Genomic DNA, 22,184 nt, shown 5'->3' on the forward strand with positions numbered 1-22,184 from the left:
TCCTGCAGAGACACACTTCCAACAATAAACTGAATCACATAGCTATGTATTACATACGCAGCATGTTTTCCTCTCCTCCGTGTATTTTTCTGAGTGTAATATATTTCAAAATACAAAATAAAATGTATAAACAAATATAAATACATAGTATCCAAGTAGGTTTTTCATCAATAAGGTAATTGACAAAATCAATCAAACGTTATTACGTTTGAGTGCCTTTGTAGGCCAGCTGCCAAAACATATTCTTTATAATGTGTTTGCCTGAGGTTGCTATTGAATGTCTGGTTTGTTTAGGGTTTTACATTTAATTATTTACAGATAATACATCAATTGATAAAATTAAATATAAGGATAAGCATAGACTATAAGACATAGTTATTATGTATAGGTTTTTGTAATTGTAATTTGTAATCCTCATCCCTGGTTAGGCTTTTAAATCGAGATCGACAGAAATACAAAATAACCTCATTAGATCAGAAGTGGGATATAGTATCCTAATTCAAAGGACAGATGATGTTGTATGTACCTGTAAGCGATATGCATTTGATTTGGCATTAATCTGGGATAGAAAAAACTGCCAATGAGAACATTTCACAGGGTTTATTGTATTAAAAGCAGAAAACACCCCCACAATTTTTCTGATGTGTCAGAATGTCTATAAAGAAGCATTATAAATGTTACTGTGGAAGTTTTATAACAAATACACCTTTGAATAACATTACTTATGGAACATATGCACAAAGCAGTACACAAAAGGATCACATGAAACATGAACTGGCACATTACTTCCCCGAAGGTCATGTGAAGGCCTGTCAGTGGGTCCAGATAGGTTTATGGATTACCACATCCCTTTAATATACAATCATTATTCATGAACTTGTAGTATATATCTATATATACTTGATTGATATTTTTCTTTCCTGAAAAAGAAATGAACTCTAAATCCCTTTGAGGTTAAAAATAATTCATAGCAGTCACATAATTTATAACACAGTAAAGGCAATAACACAATAAAAACTGAAAGACCGTATGAAAGTATAAAAAATTACTTTCACAATTAACTACCAATTTCAACGACAGAGAGACCATAAGTTGCTATGGTCAAGTCTGTATTTGTCGGGAAGAGTAAGAGGTGATAAAACAACAGAAGCACTGTTTCTTTGATTCTCTTCCTCTTGTAAAACCATCACTGTGATGGACAAACACACTTTATTGCAGCTTTTACATGCACTTTATACCAAGACAGGACAGCTAAGCAAAGGGAAAACAAATCAAAAAGGCAGAAAGACAATAAGAGACAAACTAAAACAAAAAACAAAATTATAGTCTTCAGTATACTGAGTCACCATTATCATTGTCCTGTCAGCCTGAAGCCACTGTTCAGGAACAATTAAATGTTCCATAGTTCTTGTTTCATCTTAGTATTGCTTTTATCCTTTGACTCTCCATCCTCCATTTCTTGCATTCTTGAATTAATTTTAACCTCCCCGTCCCCCACACTCCCTCCTTTTCTTCACCTCTAAGAGTTGAGATGCTCCACTTGAATGGTGGATGCCGACACAGTGAGACAGAGGTCCTTGTGAGAAGCAATATCAGCCACACTGACTGGTTTGTACTGGATGTCACTGGCAGATACTGTCTTATACTGGTGCAGGTCAAATGGACAGGGGATGCTGTCTGTCTGGGGGTAGTTACCCTGGCTCTGTCCCTGCTGACCTCCACCCGCTCTTCCACTTCCAGCTCCCCCAGCACGGCTCGATCCTCTATCTGAGCCCTCAATGCGGCTCTGAGCCCCAGCCTGGCCCTGGGTTTGGCTCTGGTTCTGTTGTTCCGACTGTGCTGCCACAACTGCTGGTGCAGTCAACTGGTCTGGGTTGTGTTTCTCCATGTGTTTCACCAGATACGTCTCCTGAGATGAGGGGAGGATAGGTAGAGGGGAAACAGTGGACATGTGACTACATGGTGTAAAGTAGCTGCCAGGCGTCTGTTGCCAGTGAGTAGATTCATAATGTTTCATGTAGAAATGCTCTTCAGAAATGGACATTTGTCTTACTGAGGTATAAGTGCGATTGCAGAGACCACAGGAGTAGATTCTGGCGTGTTTGACAGTGTGCGTAGACATGTGCACCTCCAGGCTCGCTGCATCTACGTATCCTTTATTGCAGTTGGTGCACTTGTAGGGCTTGTCTTTGTTGTGCTGACGCCGATGGGACTGAGAAAAAAATGTTAATCAAGACAGGAAAAAAGCTAAAGTAGGGTCACAGCACAGTTTAGTGTTTTGTAGTTCAGGAAATAACACTGACATGACATGCACTGCTTGAGATCTAAACTCCTTCACACCTGTAAATTTGAGAGTTGCGTGAAGGACTTCTCACAGCCAGGATGGATGCATTTGTACGGTCGGTCTCCAGTGTGAATCCTACATAAAAGCACAAGCAAACACAAACGTGTACATACACACTCGCACTCCTATCGCTTTCAGGGTGATCTAACCTGACTGCAGTAAAACACACGGGCAAATGAGAAACCCAAGACCAGTGATTCACTTACCTGTTGTGTTGCTGAAGGTGACTGAGCTGTCTAAAGCTCTTTTGACAGTAGGAGCAGGAGTAGGGTTTCACTCCGGTGTGGATACGGACATGTTGGGCCAGATAGCTGGAGTTGGCAAAAGACTTGGTACAGTGGGGACACTTGTGAGGCTTTGACTCTGTGTGATTCCTGATGAGGCCAGACAGGAGGGTGACAGAGAAAGGGAAATGAGATTGCAAGGGCAGAAAGTGAAAAGACAATACAACTTCCTTGAATTTCTCAAAACCAATCAAGAAGGGACTCCCTGACAAGCACAGAGACGAGGAGCGTCGAAAAGTAGATGTTTAAAATGTATAGACAATTATTATACTTTGATAATATTATTAAGCATAATAATTCCAATTAGAGAGAATCAGTATAAAACTCCAGAAATGCAGTTGATAAAAGGACACACACACAAAAACAGAGCAATGGTATGAAAGCAGAGCACGGCAGCTAAGATCTCTACTGAGCATGGCCATTCAACAGTGAAAGCAAGAACAAAAACATCAGTAGGATAATCAGTAACGCGATGGATTTGATGGGAAGGTTTAATGGAACAAAGCTCGTCTTTAAGTTTTAAATTTTTTAAGTTGCGTGAACATCTAAACGTGTAATGTGTGTGGTTCTGTGCAACAAGCAGAGGGAATAACAGAACATGCAGACAAGTCACAGGTGGTGTTTAAAGAGGGAAAATTCCATGCAAACACTACTCAGGAAAGCAAGAGGTGAGCACAAACACACACAATTGGAAGAACACTGAAGAGCTTCATGCATTTTTAATAGCCACTCTGATTTGTGTATAAATTATGAAGAATCTTTTTATGGATGGAAGTCCAACTTAAAAGGTGTGATTTGAATTCTAATTTTCCAGAAAAGGTCACTTTTCAGCATGCGAGCAAACGTCCATGTAGCAATGTAATATGCAACTGCACACCACTGTGCTCTCTTCCCCAGGAGGAAAAAGAGGACACAAGGTCTGGGTTTTCAAGAAGGAACTTGGCAGGACAAGTTAAAAGGACAGGGAACATGGTGCGAAGTTGGGAACAGGAAGTGGGGAAGGGGGGTCTGCAGTACCGTGTGTGCTGCTGTAAATGACTGAGCTGCCTGAAAGATTTCTGGCAGTAGGAGCAGGTGTAAGGCTTGGCCCCACTGTGGATGCGGATGTGCTGGGCCAGGTAGCTGGAGTTGGCGAATGACTTGGCGCAGTGAGGACACTTGTGAGGTTTGGCCTCTGTGTGCGACTTGGAGTGGATCTGCATATCAGACTTACTGAAGAAGGTCGCCGCACACATCCGGCACCTACAGGCGGAAGAGACACAGGAATGGAGGGGAGGACGAGATGGAAAAACAAGGGGGTAGAAAGAAAGGATACATACAAAGAAGGAGATACAAGAAAACAAGAGAAGATGAGAAATCAGGAGAGGGCGACGAAAGGAGAGAGGAAAATGATGGACAAAATGAGATGTGACAAGAAATGATGACAAAAAAAGAGAAAGAGAAACCAATAAAGACAAAAATTGGTTCAGGCAATTGAAAGAGACATACACACAGGGAAAGCTGTTGTCAGAGGAGATATCGACGAAAACTGAAGGGTAAAGGTACATAATTAATTTAAAAAGTGACAGAGCAGGACACACGAGTGCTTGAAAGATCACAGCTGACAGAGCATGCGATATAAAGACAGAGAGGACAGAAGACAGTAGGCAGTGGTCATGTCCAGTGTGTGCAAAGAGCATCTAAAAAGCTTTCATGTATTTGTATCTCAAATACATAAAGAGACAGACTCAGATGTCCACTACTAAGCACATTCTGCCACAACATGCAGTGAGGTGTGTTTAGAGGAGTTGTGCGTGTGTGTTAGATGCTTATTTCAAGCAACGGCAAGTTCATTGATAAAAGCGCAACATCTCTATGCTGATTTGGACAGGGCACAGAGAACAGGTGTGCTTGCATTCCAAAGCTAGAGCAACACTTAGTGGGAATAAACAGCTGGTGATGGTTATTATTTATTGGCATCTTACCTGTACGTCTTTGTGCTGTCTTTTGGACCATGGTCTTCCTCTTCATTGGATAGGTCATATGGGTCTCCACTGTGATGCTGCAAAGATGCCACCTACCAAAGATAAAATTCTTACTTATTGGATTAATGGACTACATGGCATTTATTTACATCTATATTTTCCTACCTGGCCACCAGCTGTCAAATGTGCCAGTACTAGTGTTTCATGTCCTCCAGCAGGACCAACGTGGGCCACTGTTGTCAACTTCTTCTTTCTACCTCGTTTTGAGGGCGTAGGCATCACGACAACATGGGATGTCCCATCCCCCTCTTTTTTGTCTACAAAATCAAAAGAAGAATGTTGAGAGGAAAGAATGATCTTTTTAAAGATATGAGGTGCAGGAAATCAAATCATGCACAACTGACTTTTTAATTGGCAAGGACATAACACTGGATAACTTGTGACAACTGATGCATTGTTCTTCCTGAAGGACAATGTCTTGGTGAAATCACAGAATGGCACACATGAACATCTCAAGATGACACACAACTTTTCATTTGTGAAAGACTATTTTTGCTTACCAACTAAATTATGAACATCCTTGGGAAAATGTGCTGCTCATACAATATGCTTTTAACTCCAAGAACAAGCTGAAGAAAATGTACATTTACTTTTTTCTCCCATAGCCCAGGCCTGATGAAAAGACCACTTTTTGGATCATGTAGCAGGCGTGATCATGTTTGAAAACACTTCTCTGATAAACCCCGCTATGACAAAGATAACTGAAAATCATTGGTTTGTGGACAAAACACACTGCTTGAGGAAGTTGTCATTTTGTGGTTTGGGAAACCACATTTAATAGCTCAATTATGTGACTGCTGTTTGCAGCGCTTGTATGTGTTATGCATGTGTGGTATGATGTGCATTTCACCTGAAGAATGGAGCGCTGAAACAATCATGGTTGTTGCTGGATGACCAGACACAAACGACTGAGAGGAGGTGGGAGAAACTAGTGTGCCTTGAGGAGTTGTGATGACTAAACCCGCTGTGGGCAGAAAAAAAACAATTACATTATTGAGAAAACTGCAGGCAGAGTTTCATACAGGAATTCAAAGTTGATCATTGTGGACAGTTTTCAGGTCCAGACTTTCTTAGTGTCGGTTTCCCAAACTGGATTAACAACATGCTATGAGCATGAAAGCTGTCATCACTGATGTTGTCTTTTGGCCAACTTCCTGTTCACTGCTGACATTAGTATTCTATGTCACTTCATTTAATGATGGGACATGTATTCACTGACAAACAGACTAAACTCAGCCTCTTTGTGAAGTTCAGACTGGATAATTAGTTATGGGATACTGGAGACTTGACCCATGTCACTGAGTAAACACTCTTGATTAGTGATAGCTGTTAGAATAAAGAACTGTAGTTAACATTTCCACTGTTTTCCAGAACAGTGAAATGCAGAAGTGAGAGGGATGTTTCAGTCATGTGATTTCTAAACATCCTGTTATTAGCTGAAACTGTTTTCATTCACATCTACTTTTGATTGAAAGGCCAAATGTTTTGCACCTACTTCACCCATAAAAACTTTGATGTGATATTTCAAGGCTTTTTTTAATATTCCATGTTTACATTCAAGTGTTTTTTTTATGTGCAAATCCAAATTATGCATAAATCCTGTGGAAACCCAAGTAATGACAAAACAGTGCTACTGTTATATTATTTGAGGAAAGCTCCAATGTTGCAGCACAAATTAAGACAGATTGAGGTTCATTCTTCAGTCCAGCCAATGTTTACACAACAATATCACTCACAACTAAGCAGGATCTGACTGCAAACAAGAACAGTCCCAAAAAGAGAAAATCCACACTGACCTGCTGTCATAATGCCTGTGGAAGGGACAGGCAGCACCGTGATGTTCTGGGTGCTGTGAGGAGGGTGGAGGTGTGCCGCACTACCAGCTTGCCCTCCACCATCTGTCTTAGCCCCAGGAGTAGGGATGGTGAGCAGAGCCGTCTGGTAGTGGGATGCAGAGGAAGAAGAGAAAGAGGCATTCTTTTCCTGTTGCTCCTTCATCTTGTTCAGGAACATGGCATTCTCAATCTGCTGGGAGAGAGGATATTTGATCAGATATTGATCTGACCCTGCTGGACTCCTCCAGTCCTCTTTTTCTGGTCACATGAAATTATTTATCTCTGACATGCGAGATCTGGAAATAGTTTCAGAAGACCCTGGATGTTTCAATCCCTGTTTTTGTACCTGTAGGTGTATTTGTTTTGCAGTTTTAAGACAGAGGCATCCTTTAACAAACATCTTATAGACTACACAGACATGACAAACAGAATAAGTGACATCAAAACACACTAAATCTAAGTAAAAAAGAGTGTGATAAGCAATTAATGAAAATAACAGAAAACCATAAAACATCAATATACAGCTGTATCTAAAATAAAAAATGTGTTAGAATTAGCACCAAAACTGATTCAAAATAAGTTGTGTGTCATCAGGAAGTCAGCTGTTACACCACAGCTGTAGTGCAGGGTGAGAAAAAAAGTCACAGAATGCATCATCCATTCATTCACTGTCTACCACTTCATCCTCACATGAGGGTTGTGGGGCTGCTGGAGCCAATTCCAGCTCACATAGGGCAAAAGGTGGGGTACACTCTGGACAGGTTGCCAATCCATCGCATGGCCAACAAACAGAGACAAACAGCCATTCACTCTCACACCTGTGGTCAATTTAGAGTTTCCAATTAACTTCTGCATGTTTTTGGACTGCGGGAGGAAGGAAACTGGGAAAACCCACGTACACACTGGGAGAACATGCAAACTCCACACAAAAAGGCCTGAGATAGGATACAAACTGGCAACCTTCAGTCGGCAACAGTGCTAGCAACGTACACCACCTTGTGGCCCACATAATACATCATGTTCCTTAAAACTCATCTGCTTTTAGAGTAAGAAAACATAATAAACCTGTGGGTTCCAATGGGTTCCACTAAATGTCCGCTGAGCTGACGTCAGCTGATGCTGCAGGAAAAAATGAACCATCTTTATAAACAAATGATTATTGACACTTATCACTAAAAAGCAGTAAAAGGTTATTTACCATGGTTAACTACCGTCAGGGAGATGATGACATAGGGGACTGCCATCATCTCCCTTGACAGTGTATCTGGTGTATTTTTGTAGTTTGTTTTTGGTGGTAATGAGTTCGAATTAATAGTGGGTGTAACAGGAAGACATTACCGTGGTACTACAATAAATGTGAGAGCCCTAACATGTACTTCTCATGTTGTGTTCAGTCTTACCTGTCCTGGCACCGTTGGGACAGGAGACCAGAAATATGATGAATTAAAATGAGAATCCTCCATCATTTCTGCAAGGACATAAAAACGACAACAGTTAAGTAACTTCACAGAATTCAGTGAAATAGTGCTTGCAGGAAAAAGCAGTTTGTTGATCAATGAACAAAAGAGTAAGACGCATCTTTATGGACTTTTTAGATGTTGTAGTTTGTGGTGCTGATGTAATTGATTGGGAAGACATGATAACAACATTTAAAAGCATCTGGTTAATTAATTTTGTCATATACAACTTGAATAATGTCTAATGTTTAAGGGCTCATTCCTGGACTTTTACATGGACCCTGGATTATTTAGTGGTAAATGTATTAGACAGGAATTAAACATAGGAGGTAGGTACCATGAAAGTTAAATATCAAGTGGAATAGTGAAAGTCATATTTTAACATAACGGCCATTCTTTAAGATGAGTAATAAGGCTGGAGCTGCCTCTAGGTGCTTTGCATAGTTATTTGATATTACATTTTATTGGTGCATACTCCCAACAGAATTACTAATAGGCCCATTTCACAGCAGATAATGTAACTTGCCATTGAAGGTAAAGCATAAGTGTTGCTAATGACAGTGCGCTGCCTCAGTAACATGACAAGACAGTGAGGAAGTAAGCAACAAGAACCTGGAAATAAAGCAGCTATTAACATATTGCTCAGACTGGATAATAAAACATTGTTAAAAATGATTTTCTTCTGTAGCAATATAACACAAGTTAAATATTCATTAATCAGCCACTTTATCAGGTGCTCCAGTTCACCTTCTTTTCAATGTAAACATATAATTATTAGCGAAGACAACCAGATGTAGTTTAAACTTTAAATCAGGGGTGTCAAACTCATTTTTGTTCAGGGGCCATATACAGGACAATTTGATCTCAAGTGGGCCGGACCCGTAAAAATAGTAAAATAATAGCATAATAACCTATGAACAACAAGAACTCCTTGCTTTTTTTCTCCTTTGTTTTACATTTAATGATATTTTTACAAAACAAGACATTTCATCCTGTGGGCCGGATTGGACCCTCTGGCGGGCCGGATCTGTCCCCCGGGCCGTATGTTTGACACCCCTGCTTTAAATCATAATGAGGAAGAGCGGTGATTCAAGTAACTTTGAATTAGGGCTGCAACAATTAATACAAGTTTTCTGATTTTTCAGCTGCTTAAATGTGAACATTTTCTGGTTTCTTTGCTCCACATAACAAAGAAATCATTAAAACTGAATAATGTTATTCATCATTTCCACATTTGGGAAACACTGATCAACATTTTTAAACATCCTATGGGGAAAAAGTAGTGTTGTGTTTGTGCCAGACAAAAAAAAGACAAGGAAAGAGAAGAATGACTAGACTGGTTTGAGATGACAGAAAGGTGATTTAAATCAGCACTCGTCACAACCGAGGTATGCAGAGGTATGCAGAGGATCACTGAACTAAACACAACCAATGTCAATGTCATTTTAGCATTATAGCACATGCAAAATCACAAACTGCCACGCTCTCCATTTTATAATGTGCCATGTGTATCTGTGAGTGTGTGCAATGCTTGACACAGTTTTACACGGTCTATATACTAAGCTCTGTATAGATTCTGGTTAAACAACAAATGTGTTATAATTTCTAATACAAATTAGAAAAAGAAAATACATATATAAACACATTGAATGTTTTTCAAATTGTAATATTTCCTGGAGAGAGAAAGGCCATTAGGTTAGTTTTAAATATAATGTTAACATTACAGCACAGGGTTGTTTATACCATCAGTTAGGTGATGTACTAGTTAACTTTCTTTACTTAACTTCAACTGTAAAATGTGATTTTCACGGTTCATGGCGTCAACATACGTATACAGTATTTAAAATATCAGAAACAGCAGGCTAGTTAGCTATGAGTGGAGGCAGCAGAGGCGATATAGGTCAGCAGTTGTCTCTACTTGTGATGAAATGTCAACAATCAGTCGTGTATAATGTCTACAGTCTCAGAGCCATAGCTCAACAACAGCAGCAGCAGCATGACTCCATTTCGGCCCTTTGCTTGTTCAAGTTAATCAGAGCCGCCGTGTTGATTAACATACAGTTAGCAGCTCAGGGTGACTGTATGCGACTGAGTGAGTGTGCGTGTGTGTGTATGTGTGCGGGGATAAATAACAAGGGAAAAAAACCAAAGCATGAAAAAAACTGCAGCGAAGAGAAAAAACCCAACAGACCATCCTCACAGACTTCCGGCTGTGGAGACGGGTAGGTTTGTAGCAGCGACTCTGCTGCTACAAACCTACCCCAGTTTTTACTACCAACTGCATGGAGGATAGTGGTTTTACCGGAATCGACGAGTCCGTCTCGCTCTCCGAAACTGCCGTACACCGGGACGATTTGGACACAGTTTCCAAATGTGTCCAAATTCCTGTAAACTGCTTAAGTTTTTTCTATCCTCTTTTCGCTTTTTTTTGCTTCCTTGAAGATTTTCCTCCTCCGGTCAGGCTGCTGCCTCGTCTGGGCTTCACTTCCTCCGGATGAGGCCGTCAGACAAAAGCAGCCCGGGGTGTGACGTCACTTCCTGTAAAAAGGGACCGCTCATGTTTGAATTGTAATGTAACACGCGTCTTGACGGTGTTTCTGATATATATAAGGTTTCTGCTACCACTGTAAGGTTTTAGTAGATACAGTTTGTAAGTAATAGTGATTGGGAAACGCGTGGTCCTCAATACAAAATTCCTTCTCACTAACAAAGCTAACAAATGCTCTTTCTCTTTTGGTCATGTGAGTTTTCACGTATACTAATACTAAATATTTACATTTTTATTTGCCCTGACTTTGCCCTCTAGTACAGAAATATTACATCGCCAAAAACATATATTTTAAAACAGCCAAACTTAACTTTTATATTTAACACTGACATTTTGTTCCCCCAAATCTGCACAATCTGTAATGCACCTGTAATATCACACGTTCCACCTGATGTGGAATTGGTGTTTGAGATATAACAAAGGGAACCTTTAATCCCACAAGGAAATGTCATAAATAAAATACATAGTGTAATATATCCCCACACTGAGAGTCATATTACCATATTCTATGTCACTTATCCTATTATCACATATATTCTTCCTCCAGATATCTAAATATATATTTATATATATTACATATAACATACATTTCTAAATATTACAGTATATGAAATGTCCACAGTGGAAATAAGTATTCATGATGTACATTTGACATACAGTGCTTAACAAATTAGACCACCTGTCATAGAAACGAGAAAACATAAACATTTCTTGTTCAAAAATGTCATTGTTATTTATTTGGCAAATAACAAACTGGCTTACTGGGCTTCTTCTCTGAGAAGTCAGAAATTAATCAAGTGTAACATTAATTAACTATAAATTCAATCAAGAAATAATAATGTGCTTTTGTGTTAAAAACAGTGAATTTAACAATGATAATTATATTTTAGCATTTAAAATATAATTCTGGTTGAAGGGCTTCTATGTACTGATACATAAACATAAACAATGATTTGATAATTACCAATGATGTTAATTTAGTGCAGCTGTGGCATAAACCTTACATTGGGTGGTGGTCTAATACATTTGTTTAGCACTGTAAATGTCATCATTGTGACTTAGTATGTCTTTGCCTTATGTATGTATATATGTATATATACATATATATATTAAAATTCCGTTTTACTATTATTTATGAAACATGAGCCCATATTTCACCAAAATAAAACCGTCAATATTGTTGTTATGTAGTTTGTTTTCTCTTAAATCACAGTTACGACTCGGAAACACAGCTTTTGTCCACCAGAGATCAAACTCACTTCTAATATCCAATGTGTAAATAAACCGTAGCAAACATAAAACTGCCATGTCCTTTATAAAGTACTGCATGTGAAATGAATAACTTGTTATTAACAGTGTTTAAGCTAATACCATAGTAATTCACAAGATGGCGCTGTAAAAACAGTAATACATGTCGTCTACCACGTCGTCAACATCCGGCGACACGTCCGTCTTCTTCACACAGTCGATCCGTGTGATTCATTTATTGAAACCTCTCCACACTTATCGTTTATTGTTGTGTGTTTGACTTTTCAACCCGAAATCCAGTCAGTTGCGTTTAAAGTGGAATTTCAAGGTTCGCTGCTTTGCAGAAAAGCCTGTGCTGCAAATGGGGGAGGTGAGGAAGCTGCAGAAGAAGTTGAGACAGATTGAGAATCTGGAAATAAAAATCAGTCTGAGCCCAGAGGAGAGATTCAAGGTACAGAAACACTTCATCTGCCTTTTTCTTAATGCGATCTATGTGAGTTAATCAAATCCTGAATAGATTTCCCTCAAGTGCAACAACAGACTTCATCACAGCACAGACACAGTTTAAAGTCAATGTTTTTAATAAAAGACAAGAAGAAATGAACATTTCCAGGTTTACGAAGAGCAGTTTGTAGATTAGGGTTTCATATTCCTGCACCAAACAGTTCACACTCATTACGGCAAAGAAAATTGTGTACACAGCTGCCAAGTTTACAGTGTTATAAGTTGTAAATAATTGATGTTCGATTGATCAATCGAACATCAATTACGCTTCAAAGTTTCTAACAAATAGTCTCATATTAAGTCATGCAATAAAATGGAAAGTTAGAGCAATAAAAATAACAATAAAACAAATTGTATGTGAATAAAACATCTGATAAAGTAAAAATAAATGGAAATGGATACTGGAAGAGGGAAAAGGTAAATTCATTATGATGTATATATAAGATATAAAGTGGTATGGAGTTATACCAAGTATAATGGACTTAGAGAATGCTCTTGCTTCGCTAAAACAATATTAATTGCCATTCTCATCTCCTCTGGCAGGCTGTTTTAATGAATCTGATATTTTGTACTTTTATGAATTAAAATAGCTTTAACAATGTGACAGATGTTCCATCAGTGACTGAAAGTGAAACATTTGACAGTTTCCCCCTCAGCAGTCAGAAGCTCATACGTGCATCAGAAAAGAAACTCCAGCAAAGGGCAGTGCAGTGCACCTGAGTGTTGTAAGTTATAGCCAGGCCCCACAGCAGTGTTTTGTGCTCACTGAACTGTCTTTTCATTGCTAATTTAAAACAGGAAAATGAATGCCTGCAGTCTCATACACACACACACACACACACACACACACACACACGGTTTTCGCAGCTGTCCTTCTTAGGACACTGCATTGACGGCCTAAACAATGTGTTATCCCTAACTTAACCATAACCAGTCAATTCCAGACCCTAACCTAACCTAACCACAATTCAAACTTTAACCCTAAACCTAACCAATAATCAGCAATGAGGTTCTGCCTCATTAGGACCAGGTTTGGTCTCTATGAGTTTAGTGTTTATGTTAGAAATGGTCGTACAGCTACAGCTGAGGGTCATTTGGTAGTGATGGTCAGGGTCAGGTGTGATGCTGTGGTAAGTACAACTGATTTGCTGTGAATAAGTAATATTTTCTCTTTATCTGAACCTATGGTTTAGACAAAGTATCTACGTATCTATAGTAGTGATGCCTCAGTGAACAACCAATTAACACATTAATTAATTGTAGCTATAAAATCCAGGAATACTTTCAGTGTGAAGCCACTTAAAGGTCCAGTGTGTAAAATGTATTGGTTAGAAACTTACTATACTACCCAAAATCATGTTTCAGTGTAAGTGTAGAATCGTTTTAAAATAAAAACCATTTTTAGGTTTTGTTTGCTTAGAATAAGCAGTTTATTTGTAGTTTAGGCTTTTGCTCTACAGAGGCTGCCATCTTGTGCTGCCATGTTCCGACAGGAGTGGAGCGGTTTGGTTCAGTACAGTACGTAAAATAAGTACCAAAATAACCGGCCCCAACCGTAATGGTACGGTTCGGGTGGAACTAGACCCACAACAGTCAGCTGTTTGGGCGACAGAAAAGTGTCACTCCCTTGCGACCGGTGTTTCTTTGACACCTGCAGTCTATTCTCATATGAAGCTTGACATCTTGTTGAGACAAACAGCCACAAATCAAGCAGATTTGCATTCAATGACGTTGTTCGCTGTCGATGCACCGGTAAGACAACATTGCTACGTATTTCGCTGATGCGGCACATCCCGCCTACTAAGTAAATGTACTGTTCTCCATCAAAACGCAAGCCTGGCCAACGACTTTACCACTCCAAACCGTACACTACTATACCAAACTGAACTGTACCGTGATGGAAACAAGCCGAATCTTACTCTGCAAGAGATGAAGTGACAGACAACGTAGTTCTCTGACGCACTGGAGTGCAGGAGTCCCGTCAATGTGGCACCCTCACCATTCGATGTCACTGATTCTTACACACTGGGTCTTTCCCACATTTGTCACATTTGTGTGCATGTAAGGGACAGAGTGTAAACACAAATTTTCTAAATTGTGTTACATGCTGCAACCCCACTTTCTGGTAATTATTGGTAATGCATATGTTTCCGAGCCCCAAGCTGAGATAACTGAGATGATGACACATGCAGGGTGATTTTCTCAGAAAATGCACAGACTTAATAAACTGGGTAAAAACTGTGGACGATTAGTACAACAGTCATTTCATATCAAGCAGAAAGACCTAATTCAATCATTCATGCATATTTCATCAGTCACAATCACGAGTGTGGCGTATGTTGCCAGTTGCCAGGCTAATAAATCAAGACGAGCCAAGTATGTTGGTTGTAATGTGCTCACAAACAACTTGTGGATTTAGTAGCTTGGTTTACAACCAATCACGTGCCCTCCTCTCTCTTAGATCTCCAGGAAGGCGGAGCTGCGTTCCAGATTGGCTGAGCTTCAGCTGCAGCTTTCTGGCCCGCAGCAAACTCTGGGGATTGTGGGAGACAGAAAAAAGGAGAAGATGAAAAGACAAGTGTAAGGAAGTGAGGGAGATGTATTGTGGGTGTACATGTGTGTGTGTGTTTGTGAGGATAATTCTTCAAAAGCAACAACATTCACTTTGAAGTCTTTCATCATTTTGTATGTCTATCAAAACAGACTGGAGGTCAAATCCTGTCACGCTTTACTAAAATCAGGAAGTTTCTACTGTTTGTAATGTACCATGTAAACATCACTCTGGGATGTCATCCTGTCTGTTAACGATGCTCACGGCCTTTGTGCAGATTAGGGAAACCGGCATCCTGGAATTAACATCAAACTCAGTGAAAGACGCACATTCTCTCTCTTATACACACCAGGAGCTCATTAAAAACTACTGTTATTGTTTTATGTGGAGCTTGGAGAAACCTCCACAGGTGTTGATGTTGTGAATCCTGATTGTTCATCTGGTCCTTCCTCTCTGAACTGACACAGGGACGATGCTCCTGGGGCACTTCCGTCACAAAAGCCTCCTGCCTCTAAGGTCCTTAAAGGTGGAGAGGAGTTCAAAGCTCAAGCAACGCCATCACCAGCTGTCAGGCAGAGGGAGACAGCAGTGGACAGACAACGGGAAAAGACAGAGCCGGCCAAGGTGTCAGGTCACAAGCAAGACGTGTCTGCAGACTGTCCAGAGTCTGACAAGGAACAGCAACTGCGACAAGAAGGTGGAATCATCAGGAAACGCAGGCATTTTTAAAAATAAAATGCAATGCTTTCATTTGTGATCAACATCTTAAATCAGATTGTACATCTTTGCCCCTGAGGAATCTTGACAAGCTTACATGGTATAAAAAAAAGCTGCATTTGTGTTCCCTGATGACAGACGCATGTTTACACCCTTGGAGCTAAATTAGCGCCACACGTTGCAGTGGCAGACTAATCCATATTGAAGAAGTGTGTAGATTAACAAGCCGGGGTGCTGATGAGTCAACATTGCTAATTGAACAAATCGTTTTTTTCTCACAGAAGCTGAATTCTCATCACTCAAAGGATCTTGGGAGAAGGCGAAGTTTCGCTTGAGGCAGTTGGAGGGTCACAATGACATTGTCACCTGTGTGGTTGCCGTCGACAATCTGGTGGTTTCTGGAAGGTAAAGCCCCGATTTGCACAGTATTGCACGTGTGAAAAAGGGAACATTTCACCCAATTTATTACTTAATATGCTTCCACTCTTTCCCTCGCTGTCTGACATGTAATTGTTTTTCCTCCACTCAACTCAACTCTCTTGTGGTTTATGTCAAACGCTTGTTTATCCTGGCTGCTCTCACCGACTCTGACTCCTCCTCCATCTCTGTCTCCATTCTCGTCTTAGCCGAGATACCACGGTGAAGGTGTGGCATGTTCCCACGGCAACAGAGCACAAGAACCTGGGGGGGCACACGGGTGGGGTTACCTGTCTATCAGTCCCTCCACCAGAGTATCAGTCCCTCCACCAGAGTACTGCAAGAGGCTGGGTGAGGACACACACACACACACACACACACACACACACACAACAACAGCTGAGTAATGCCAGGAGAGTCTGGTAATTAAAGGAGCAGTTCATCAGATCAAGCCCAGTGAGAGATAACCTCAGCAGACACCGTAGAGACACTGTCTGTCTCAAGCATTCAGACAAACTTCCATCATGTCAACTCCAACTGCCTCTCTTACTCTCCACCTCCACTCTCCCCTTCACACTCAACTGAAAATATCAAGCGTGGAAGTGCAGGACACTTGACCTGTGTAAACACTGCACTCATTGACTAATGATTTCTTTTTCTTTTTCTTACACACAACGTCTTAAAGAAAGTCTGTTCTCTTGCTGCATCTTTCTTGCAAGCTGTTTTTTTGAACATCATCATTTATTTACAACTTCTTCTCAGCTTAATCTATCTGTCCTCATCCGTTTCTCTCTTTCTGATCCCCACTGCCTCCTCCTCCTCCTCCTCCTCCTCCTCTTCCTCCATCCCCTCCCGCTCTTTTGTCTGTGTTTGCCCTCCCTACAGCCTGGTCTCTGTCTTTGTCCGACAAGGAGAGGTTTATTCTGAGTGGCTCAGCAGACTGCTATGTGAAGATCTGGGCCCTGAGCATTGGTACGCTTAACCACACCAACACAAATATACATCTATATGTATTAAGTTACAGCACACCTCAGGGCTTTGTGTGGATAATATATGTGTGTGCGTGTGGACGTGCATTGTAATCATTGTATCCCTGGCTGACTGGTGGTGTGTGTCTTGTCTATTAAATGAGTATTTTCCTGTTCCCTCCAGGACAGTGTGTAAAGTCAATCTACACGTTCAATGCTGTGACTGCTCTGTGTTTTGTGCCAGAGGGAGACGGCTACATTATCACCGGATCGGGTACGATTATGTGTGGTCAGTCGGTGTATGTGGGGAAAATTAGAAGCTTGTTACACAGTGGACAATAATCAGAGTCAGAAATGTGCCCATAACATCAGATTTACAGCATAACTGGTTTCTATTTAAGAGGGAGGTCAACTTTGACCAGTGTTAAATAATCGGCAACAGCTTATTATTTAACTAAATGTCTAATAATTGCATTTTTTTATGTTAATGTCTTATTATCAGCGTTAACACTGTCAAACTTTGTGTTTTTAGTCATACTCTAACGTGTTTGTACTAGCACAATTTTACTGCTGCAGCACAGGAATGTTGCTGGGCAACACGTGATCCAAACACCTCTATACTAATAGTTATGTGCTACATATATCTTTCTTACATGTCCACTAATATGCTGGGCCGAGTGGCATCATCTGCCAGTGAGTTAGTCAGTGCAACAGAGGCAGTATCAGGGTGAATCAGAGAGATAGAGGCACATAGAGTTTAGGCAGCCAGACTCAGGTGGGTTTGACCGTGACCAACTATAATGACTGCCAGCCGCCTGTCAGCACATGTTAACCTCACACTCTGTCACCCTGCAGACGGGGGGAAAGTTCAAGCCTGGAGCTGGCACACTTTCGAGAACTGCCAGTCAATCAACGCTCACCAGGACGCTGTCACCTGCATCCAGGTGTGTGGGTTACTGACCTGCTCACCGTGACACAACGTCCACCCTGAGGATGCTCAAGCTGCCTTCATTTTTAGCAAAAAGATTCTGAAGTCCTGGTTACTGATTTGTTAAAGAAAGAAAGAAAAATGAAAGAAAGAAACAACGAGAAACAAAGAAAGAAAAGAGCCTTTTCTCAGGAAATCAGACTGCCATCATTCCTTTTAAATGGAAATCAAAGATATTTAGTTGTAAGCTTGGCCAATTTTAGAGAGAGCACACTGTACATATTTTGAGCAAAAAGGTTTTTTATGAATATTGAAATCCACAGCTGCATGTGCACTTTTTTTCAATTTTCAGTCATGAAAATGTGCCTGAAGCATTAAAGCACAGCGCATCATTGTTATCGTCGTTGTTGTTTTTGATCATGCAAAGCACATAATCCATTTGTATCACACAACGCCACAGACAATTTGAAACTGTTCACACAAACATTCAGTACATATATATATATATATATATATATATATACACTCTGCTTGTCTTTCTCTCTTTAACACGCACTTGCACACACAACACTGGATAAAGACTCAACATCACCATGACAACCATGTCTCCTGTGCCCTCCATAGTCTCAAGGTCCGCTGGTGTTCAGCGGCTCGGCTGAGGGAGGGGTGTCTGTGTGGGAGAACCGATGTACAGACCGAGACCCCCTGAGGCAGCTCCAACACTGGGGTGTTCAGGTGACCGGTTGTGGCAGTGGCTCGGGTGGGCGACTGACCCTTAGCCCGAGGGGAGACAGAGTGTTCCTGGCTTATGGTCAAGCCTGGGTCAAGATCCTGCACTGGAGGACCGGTGAGCTCTGGAGTTAATTGAACACACTTGTGTGTGTGTGTGTTAGATAATTGTGGCACATTAAGCCATTTGTGGTCAGAGGTGCATGCCTTGATGACAGAGATCTTAACCACTGAGCTCCCTTTGGACACTTTGACCTGTGACTTTACTGCATGCCTATGGGTTTTAGCTGGTGGCTCAGTCGAAACGCTGATACTTGTTAAGTGGAAAGAGTGTAAACCTAAAGATGCTTTGTAACAGAGACATCGCTGGTCACTGGGACATTGTTAGGAGGCTGTTAAACTGAGCATTTATGTTACTGCTCCTCCATAAATGTTAATAAATGTGTTTGTCTTTGAGAAGGTGACAGTTTGTGTCACCTGTGATACGCTTGTGTGGAGCCATACCACCCCTGATTATTATGTGACGGGGGGCATTTTGGATCTAGATGACAACATTGCCCCTAGCCTACCCTAATTTTCATGTGTCACTGTATTTTAAAAAAGGTCCAGTTTGGTAAAATTAGTTTCATTTTGGCAGATTTTATTTGAAGATAAAATAATATGCAAAAAAATATATACTTCATAATATTCAATTGTACCAATCAGGTGATTGGATGAATTGCTGTTTTTTATTACTACAAAACAGAGGTCCCCAGCCCATCACAGGGCCACGATTGAGACAAACAACCATCCACTCTCACACTCACACCCATGGTCAATTTCGAGTGTCCAATTCTCCTAATCCCTAAACCTGCATGCAAAAACGGTGAACCCGGAGAAAACCCACACACACACAAACACACTCACAGGGAGAACTTACAAACTCCAATACAGAAAGGCCCTTGTTCGCAACTTCACCAATAGCTGTTAAATACATTTTACACACTGTACCTTTAAATTGCAAAATTACAAATAATCTAAAAAAAAATGTTGTTAGATGTAGAGCAAAAGAAAAGAGTAGACGTTGGAATATTTGCATAATCCTTCCACCTAACATCTGTTTAATTATCACAGGATCAACATCCAGGCTGACCAATCACAGCAGCATCGCCGCGGTAACAGATTGTGTCCACCAGACAGGAGGCCTCCTAATTGGCTCCTGCTACGATCTGGTAAATGGAGAGAGCACATTAAATTGTGAGTTCCAGAGCAAACCATGTGCAACCACAAGTTATTCACTGCACTCTGATGTGTGTGTGTGTGACAGCACAATAAAGTCGTAAGAAGAAATCGAAACCACTTTGTTTCCTTCCGATGACCTCCGCCCCCTTTTATTTCCTGCCTGCAGTATTCTCTCTGCCTCAGTGTCGCTACCTGGCTTCTCTGACCTGGCCGGATGCTCCCAGAATCCTCTGCTTTGCGACATGGGCCACGGGGAGCGGAGACCACCGGTGGGTTACGGGAGGCCGCACTCTCACTGTATGGGAGCAGCTCCCCAGCTCCGGGAAGCAGAGGTGGGTACAACACCTGTGAACACTGCTCCAGAAACTTAAGTCTGTGTTTGAATATTCATTGACACGTGTTGATGATAGCTCTTGAATGAATTGTGGGTACAAATGTTACAGAGGTGACATCTCAGTGAAGAGAGACAGCCGGTTGGATTTCTGCTTCCTGGAATCAGAGGCGGAAACAGAAGATGACGAGGAAACTGATGGTATAGACACACACTGTAATTTCACACTTCATCTCTATTGCCTTGAGTCACACGCTTAATAGCAAACTGTGGAATTACATATTAAGCCGCCATGTTAATTAAAGGGGATGCATGTAAAATATGTGCATCATCAATCCTGAGCATTTCAATTGGTTGCTGTCATCCCAATTAAAGCAATGTACAGCATGGTTTGTGGAACACAGAAACATGGAGCTGCATTTATACCCCGTGTTACTCTGTGATCAGGCACGTACATCAGTGGCGGTTGCTGATCTTTGAAACAGGGGAAGCTCATTTCAGGCCCAGTTGTTTAAATTCTTACATAAATTCTGCAAATGCAGAAGCATGATAATTATGTAAAGCTAAAATGCTTTAATAGTGTTTTTATTTGCAGTGTCTATGTTAAAATAAAAATGGGCTATATCGCAGAGCAAATAACACACCAGCAATTTGTGTCCAGACCTCCCTCACAAAATCCACACAGGACTGAGGCAGAAAAGGTCATATGTCATATGTTTCTGCAACACTTTCATTCAAAAACTGGTTCCGCCTTTCGGACAGTTAAAAAAAACCCCAAACATATTCTGTGGCGTCCCATAGAGAACAGTTGAAACTGAGCTTCAGGTGGTTTTAATGTGGAGAATACGAGAGAATACCGGAATACGAAAATCACGTAAGACGATCCGTCATCCGTGATAAACAACTGATGCTGAACGAACTATAGTGACACGTTCTAATCGGGTTCTAGCGCACATTTAGTATTGAAATGTGAATACAACACAACACATACAGTATATGATGACATTTCAGAGGAAGCTGAGCTTTCCTTGCTGTCTTAGGGCAATCACCACTGGCATACACACACATGACTGAGAGAGTGGTCACTAATATTGGCTGTAGCTTTGTGTTTTGCTTCCCTGTCCAGGAGAAAATGATCCACGTTGGCACATCTGTGTTAACCGTATCTGCTTTCACTAGTGTAACACATCTCCTCCACCGCAGAGCCTCATTTGGCTTCTCCTCTGGTCTAGACATTTTTCAGAGCGGTAGTGAGGCTTTTTATGTGGGTAGCACAACAGACCACAACACCAAAAAAACCCATACATAGTTGTTATCAGTGTTTCAATTGATGTTTCCTTCATCTCGGATGACATCCGTATCATGGTCATTTTATGGCGTAGTGTGATACATTTGCTCCTTTAAGGTGATGCATATTGAGACAAATTTAAATGACCTCCTCGTCTTGTTTAGGTTTCGAAGATGATGATGATGGTGCTCACAGCCGGTCTGACGGTGCGGAGGATGAGGGATCCTCGTCGTGGTTGCGCTGTGTTCTCCAGTGAGTGCTGGTTTCTCACGCTGAGGACGCCACGGCCTGCAGCCGTGAAGAGGAAATGAGAGGGAGGGAGTGCGCCAAGTGACAGCGAAGGAGGGAGCAGAGGAGAGAAGTGTGACAGACTCAATGTGGAGGGGGAGCATATGGATGGAGAGAGTGTGTGTGTGTGTGTGTGTGTGTGTGTGTGTGTGTGAGTGAGTGATAGGCAGATTGTTTTCTATGTATATATGACATCCACTCATAATAAAGTTAAACTAAGACTCTGACCTCCAAATTTCCATCTCTTGTCTTTTTTTGTGTATTTCAATCCGACAATGTTCCTTTTGTGACACAACAGTTCACCGCCTCGCTCTGCCTGTGCATCCTGTGTAAACGAATGTAAATTCAATTATATTCCATCCATTTCTTCCTTCTCCCCCTCTATACTGTCTGCAGTTGTCTATTTCTCTCTAGGGTGTCCTTGCTGTTTTTGTAAACAGAATTGAAGTTGGGTTTCTTTTTTCTCTTTTTTTACCCACCGCCCACAAAATGAGCTTATTAA

The 22,184-nt window shown here is 41.0% G+C and overlaps 2 protein-coding genes across 10 annotated transcripts; one reads left to right on the top strand and one right to left on the bottom strand.

The window, feature by feature from the left end:
• Window positions 1–585: 585 nt before the first annotated feature.
• Window positions 586–10,442, bottom strand: znf384b (zinc finger protein 384 b). 9 transcript variants are annotated; one of them, XM_044034464.1, is made up of 12 exons: window positions 10,247–10,442; window positions 7,888–7,955; window positions 7,553–7,606; window positions 6,449–6,677; window positions 5,503–5,616; window positions 4,758–4,909; window positions 4,593–4,684; window positions 3,646–3,870; window positions 2,551–2,718; window positions 2,341–2,419; window positions 2,054–2,212; window positions 586–1,909 (listed from the first exon to the last, which is right to left on the bottom strand). In XM_044034464.1, exons 2-12 carry the CDS (start codon window positions 7,951–7,953, stop codon window positions 1,520–1,522), a joined length of 1,728 nt encoding a protein of 575 aa, XP_043890399.1. In that variant the 5' UTR covers window positions 7,954–7,955; window positions 10,247–10,442; the 3' UTR covers window positions 586–1,519. The 9 variants fall into 9 exon arrangements, with proteins under 9 accessions (XP_043890399.1, XP_043890400.1, XP_043890398.1 ...); XM_044034465.1 differs by having other exon boundaries at window positions 4,593–4,669; window positions 6,449–6,680; XM_044034463.1 differs by having other exon boundaries at window positions 6,449–6,680.
• A 1,476-nt stretch (window positions 10,443–11,918) lies between these two features.
• Window positions 11,919–21,917, top strand: si:ch211-154o6.3 (uncharacterized protein LOC563854 homolog). The gene is given in 14 exon segments (XM_044034857.1): window positions 11,919–12,191; window positions 14,706–14,824; window positions 15,263–15,492; window positions 15,794–15,917; window positions 16,139–16,226; window positions 16,229–16,280; window positions 16,815–16,901; window positions 17,082–17,171; window positions 17,753–17,841; window positions 18,450–18,672; window positions 19,668–19,790; window positions 19,942–20,107; window positions 20,219–20,307; window positions 21,559–21,917. Coding segments are annotated over 14 exon segments (1,662 nt in total). The 5' UTR covers window positions 11,919–12,101; the 3' UTR covers window positions 21,651–21,917.
• The last annotated feature ends 267 nt before the right edge of the window (window positions 21,918–22,184 follow it).

Source organism: Solea senegalensis, linkage group LG9, assembly GCF_019176455.1.
Source record: "Solea senegalensis isolate Sse05_10M linkage group LG9, IFAPA_SoseM_1, whole genome shotgun sequence".
Lineage (NCBI taxonomy): Eukaryota > Metazoa > Chordata > Actinopteri > Pleuronectiformes > Soleidae > Solea > Solea senegalensis.